Here is a 6,139-nt window from a genome sequence, read left to right on the forward strand (position 1 = left end):
ACTTTCGTTTGGCATAAAATAGATATACTGTTTCATTTGGCACAATTGTTTGTCATAATTTCATTTTCCTTTTGACATTCTTTTCCATATCCTGTTGATATTCTATTTGTTCTAGTTGCCTGATCACAAACAGCCGATAAAAGTAGATGAAGCTTCACATAATTAAAAAAATGTGTACTACCTCCAAACTTTTTCAATTCAAGGTTTGCAATTTCATATTGATGGATGTCATCAGCATATCAACGGCTATATTGACGAATTGAAATATCATTTCCGAAGTGCGCATAGTTTACCAACAAGTCGAAAATCACCTATTCCTTTCAAATGCTGTTTATGTCGAACCATGTATTATTATTTCTTTGACTTCAAGAAACACTTATTAGCGAAGCATCCTATTGAGAGCTTGAACGAAGTTAATGATTCCGACGAATTGCTAGTTTCACAACCATTAGAAGAAATTGAGGAGATAAATTCAAATGATGCTCAAATCGATCCGAAAAACATACGCAATCCGTTTTATTACGAAGAGCCAGTATCTCTAAAAGAAGTTTCAAATGCTGTGATTCAATTAATTACCGACATGCGATGTGATGTTGCTCTGCCTGAAAAAAAAGTTCAGATGTTTATACAAGGGTTTCGTTCTGTTTTGGAATGGAGTCAACGATTTAGTATGTCATTGATCAAACAATACGTTCGAGCCAAACAACATTCCTTCGAAGATGCTGAAACTGTAGAATTTATCAATGCTCTTTATATTCCAAATCTTACTGCAAATGTGTTAACATCCGAAGACAATATTGCATTTATGACATTCACAGCTGGTTGTCCAATACCTGAACCATCGGAAATCATTTTGAGGAAGCAAAAAATCATTAAACGAGTTTTGATAAACCGTCAACCAAGAAGAAAGTTAGTTAGCTATTCATGACATTTGTGGTTTATTGAGCCCAGCTGCAACATACTTTTGTCGAATGTGCTATATTACAAGAACAAACTTATTGAATGGTGATTGTGGTGATACGTATTCGCGCAGAACATCAGAAAGAGTTGCAAATGATTTACTTGCTATACAAAATAATGAAATCCTACCTTCGCAATGTGGTTTGAAGGAGGAATGTGTTTTTTTGGTCATTAAACAAATTTTAAATTATGCTAACAATCATTCTAAAATTTTGAGCGTTGACATGATCAATGAAAGAATCGAAGGGTTTGACTATGGACAAACTGAAAGATCTGAAAAACCTTCGCCGAATTTTACTAATCTAAATCTAAGATCAAATGGGAATACCATAAGTCAATCTGCGTCCCAATGCTGGCTGCTTCTAAGAGTGTTTCCGTTCATTTTCCCCGAAATTTATGAAGTAAATACTTCTCATATGGAATTATTGGCTACTTTGCTTAAAATTTGTTTTTTAAGTTTTTCTTCTAAGCTATTATTAGATCAAATCGAAGAATTACGAGATGCAATTTCACATTTTTTTTGTTTGCTGAAACTATGTTTCCCTGAGACAAGATTGGTAAACAAAGTTCACCATTTATCACATTATCCACAAGTATGCCTAGAATCTGGACCTATAAGCAATAGTAGTTGCATGATGTATGAAAGCAAATTTAAGGAGTCAAAGGCACAAGCCAAAACATGCAATAATTTCAGAAACCTCTCATATAGTCTAACTAAACGCTTGAGTTTAAAGCAAGCCAATTCTATACTCAAACACGATTATAAAATCAATTATCCTATAGTTTTAGGATCTTCAATATTAAAGAAAGAGGTTTTGAAATATTCAGCTCTGCTTTTCGATATGCCAGATAACGTCCACGCAATTCATCATTTTAATATCAACGGAACAGATATAAGACCCGGATACACAGTTAAATACAAGAAATGTGAAAACAATTTCTATGGTATTTTGTTAGCTGCTGTCAAATTTAATCAAGATATTATTTGTATAATCCAGGAATTAGATGTAGTAGAGTTCAATGCTTTGTTATTTGCTTATAAAGTTAAAGTCTCATCCAGAATACTGAGAATCAATCACGACAAACTGTTGTCAAGAAAATGCTATAATTTGTGGCAACGAAAAAATGATGATTTTCCGTTTACGATTATTTCTTTAATTGTACTGAATTTGAAGTAGTGTTTTAGCGTTCATCGAACTATTAAACAATTCTGAATTAGAATATTTCTTCTCTGTTTATAGACTATACGGTCGATTTTGGCAAAGGAAAAGGGTAAATTTCAGAAAGTTCTCACTCGTAAACTTGACTTGCAAATAGTTCCAGATATCACGGAGATAAATCATATGAATCGAATATTAACGAAACACTTTTTTGAAAACCGTATTATGAATGAGAAAACGTAAGCTTGTTTTATGATAAAAAAAATCTGTGCATACATACAGTAAACATACATGCTTGTGTAAACCATCTGTTATATATAAGTTAGGTAACGAAATCAAATCAGTCATTTAATGCACATTGTTCAATATTCACTGGTTTTGTATCCAAGCATATTTCACATTTCATCGAATTTATGCATTGAGGGGAGAAAAGTCAATAGAATTATAAAAATATATCAAGCATGTATGTTTTGTTTTATAATAAAATTCAGATTATATCAGAGTGAACACTATTTTCATATCATGTTGACATAAAAATGCTATCTCATGATCATCGTGGCACTGCACAATAATTGCAATCATATAAAATGATTTATTTGCTAAACAGATATACAAGTATTCTTTATGTAATATAGCAGACATCATTTTGCACTGTTTATGTTCACTCTGGTGCTACTAAAAATGCCATTGAGCACATGCTAACATTTATAATTTTTATTGCGGCAGATATCCTACGTGGCAAGAAAAACAAAACTTGGCGACTCGCATTTTGGAGGAATTCCCTCATCTTCAGAAAACGCGTTTGAGCATGGAAGCTCCAAAAGAGGTACATACAAGGAACTTAATGTTTCACATCAACAAATTTGATCAATTGTTCTCTTTTCAGTCATATTTCTTCTGGCGGTTCGGAGGTAAAGGTTTTGGTCATCACTCAGGTATAATAGAGACTCGAGTAGCAAACATGCGCAAAGACGTAGCTCCCGAAGATAGATTGTTTAGAAGATCAAAAACTCAAACAAAAATTTTGCCATCAAAATCTGTATATGAACAAGCCGCTTGTATGGCTACGCTCACCCCTGTTTCTCAAAACGGAAGATATATTTCTGAAGGGATGGCGAGTTGTGTCGAACTCCACAAATATCTTCTTCAAGCAAGGTCTTCAAATAAATGTAAAGCCATCATAGAATGTTTCCCACATTTGCTTGCTTTCGATGGAATCATGGTGAGTATTAAATGATTTAAAATTAACTATTCTAAAACTCATCTTTTGAGCTATAAGTGATAGATATTAGTTAGAACACGTAGTTAATTATATTAGAATATTACTTCAATACATGTATTGTGTTTCTATTCTTAATGAGAAAAAACAGTATTACAGCATTGATGAAGTAATCCTAGGTTCCTCGATGTACAGAGACGCTGAACAAGTGTTATGGCGAAAAATGGGTGCACTTTTCCATATTCCTACTATGGTTGTGTAAAATGCACAGAAAAATTTATACATGCATTTTAGAAGCATTTCCATATTTATTTCTCAGTATAAGATGTTATTGGTGTCACTGACAGATCTATTACATTACTCTCACGGTCGAATCTCTAAATATACGTGCTTTTTGCTTATAGGTACAACAAGCTTTTGAAAGGCTTCAACCGCAGTACGACAAACAAGCTGATTTGAAAAAACTATTAAGCTTTGGATTGATGCTCGATTGTAAATGGAGAGATGTGGAAAACAGTGAGATTTTGTTAAAATATTTTTTTTAAAATCGTAGCTTCAAATATATGAAATATATTTTTACCGTTTCAGAGTATGTGAGAGGAACATTGCGGATACTGAAAAAATTAACTAACCGTGGAATTAAACGTACAGCAGATGATGATAAATTATCAGTCGAAGAGATTCTGGCTACACCTTTGATTAAATGGATACAGGCAAGGGGCAAATCACTCTAAACTTTGTTTGAACTCAAACAAGTTTTACCGGGAGTAAAAAAGTTTAGCAGGGATCTCGCTGGATTAGAATGGGATTAGAGAAGTTTAGCCGAGATCTGGAAAAGCATTATTTTGACATAAGAAGCTGTAAACGTGGGAGCAGAGATGCCAGATATTTTTTATATAATATATATAATATTGCTTTGTATAAAAAATTTGTATTTATCTGTATTCACTAATGAAAGAAAATTTCGGAAATAAAATTATGTTTAAAGATGTTATTCCATTAGATTATTGTTATAGAATGGCAGATGCAAGGAGCATTCCTTTATATCGTAAGTCCTTGCCGTACTGACAAAAACATTCAACGACGAAATTTAATTGTTTTTGTTATCAACCACAATTGAAATGTAAATCCATATACTTTTTCGTTTGAAAATGATGACTTGGAATTCAAACATGGAATTCAAACGCCCAATACGCAACGTCAAGTCAGGTCATACAACTTTCCAGTCTGACAATAAAGTTTCATGACGCCATGACTTCATTATTTCTTTTTTACTTTTTGTGGTATCTGTATAAATCTATTAAATTTGAGAAATCTGTATAAAATCTGTACTCTGTAATAAATCTGTATGCGCATGTAAAAATCTGTATAATACAGATAAATCTGTATAAATGGCATCTCTGCGTGGGAGCTCGAATGACAGATACACTTCAAACAAGATTAGGCAAAACTAGGTTGGATTAGTTTTAAATTACCCAAACTTATCTAGACTAGTTGGGATTAAATGAGATTAGAGAAGATTATCTTGGAATTACATGAGTATATTAGTATGAGATTGTCTAGAGTTTAGAGTGATTTGCCCCTTGGATACAGGTAATGATTTCTGATTCTATTTTCAATTTTTAACAAGCATATTGTGATGCATTTTTTCTTTTCTTCTCTTAGATAGTTCCTGGCAAAACAGACTACGAGGTCGTCAAACAATATAGTGAATCAGCATGCACGCCGCACATTGTATGTGTGGCACCGGTATTTAAGGAAGGACCTATGTTTATTGTATTTGATAAAAATATTTTGCCTTGCGGTCATCGATATATAGAGACTATAGACACATTTTTCAAAAGTTTTGAAGTTTTCGGATTGACAATACCTGTATTATTAAGAAAATTATTCGATTTTGTTAGTTTCTTTTTTAAAACAACAATAGTCTGTAGATCTAATACTGTTGCAGCTCTAATTGCAAAATATAATGAACATGAATTCCCATAAGTGTGCGAACAGATTTAACTTTCATTACATTGTTGAAATATGTAAAATAAATCATATATATTAAATAAATAACGTAATCATAGTTGACATCATTTTTTGCGTTTAATTTTATTTTTCCAACCATCGAACGAAAACTGAAATCAAATTACCCAAGCTGATTTCTATATCGCTTGCGTAGTTTCTACCTAATCAGTACTATTGACGCTTTTACTCAAAAATAAGTAAAACCCATTTTACCCAAAATTGACTTCCTGCACACAACCCCTCTATTGAGTGAAAAGTACTTAAAGTTAGGTAATTTTTTGGCAGCGTGTAGGTAGTTTTCGTAAGACACGTGCAAAAAAAATACTCAAAGATGAGTTATATTTACTCTATAGTTGAGTCATATTAACTCAATTTCAAGTTAATACGGTTTACTTAATTTTAGCTTATTGAACGAAGCTCTCGCTGTTGGGTGGTTTTGCTCTTTGTATTTTGACAACAATTGAAGGAGTGAATGAAAGGAAGTACTCAAAATTAAGTAAAAAGAAGTCAAATAATAGGTAGTTTTTATTTTCCGTGTACTAAACAACAATCGCAGCGCCACCTTCTCGTGAAAAATAAAAGTTCAGGGAGGTATTCACCAAAAAATTAATCATAAATCTTCATCGAAGCGCCTCTACCGTCAAAATAAAAAAACTGGGAACTCCCCCACTAGAAAAAAAGGATGAGCAATACGTTGGACAATTTCGAAAGTGGGTCAGACGAAAGATATTTTATATTTGAACAAAACATTGAAAATTGATGAAAATTAATTTTCCAAAAATTAAAA

General features: G+C 32.6%; 1 protein-coding gene across 3 annotated transcripts in view; it reads left to right on the top strand.

Annotated features, from left to right (window-relative positions):
• Positions 1-5,332, top strand: part of LOC131427393 (uncharacterized) — a 341,222-nt gene extending 335,890 nt beyond the window's left edge. For 2 of the 3 annotated variants that reach the window (XM_058590548.1, XM_058590546.1), the window contains exons 2-7: positions 2,202-2,359; positions 2,847-2,946; positions 3,007-3,342; positions 3,744-3,855; positions 3,928-4,932; positions 5,005-5,332. In XM_058590548.1, coding sequence (XP_058446531.1) covers positions 2,304-2,359; positions 2,847-2,946; positions 3,007-3,342; positions 3,744-3,855; positions 3,928-4,073 — 750 coding nt within the window. In that variant the 5' untranslated portion in view covers positions 2,202-2,303 and the 3' untranslated portion in view covers positions 4,074-4,932; positions 5,005-5,332. The remainder of the gene's footprint in view (positions 1-2,201; positions 2,360-2,846; positions 2,947-3,006; positions 3,343-3,743; positions 3,856-3,927; positions 4,933-5,004) is intronic. The other variant, XM_058590547.1, reaches the window with a different exon arrangement.
• Positions 5,333-6,139: the final 807 nt, after the last annotated feature.

The sequence above is a fragment of the Malaya genurostris genome, chromosome 2 (genome assembly GCF_030247185.1).
Source record: "Malaya genurostris strain Urasoe2022 chromosome 2, Malgen_1.1, whole genome shotgun sequence".
NCBI classification, from domain to species: domain Eukaryota; kingdom Metazoa; phylum Arthropoda; class Insecta; order Diptera; family Culicidae; genus Malaya; species Malaya genurostris.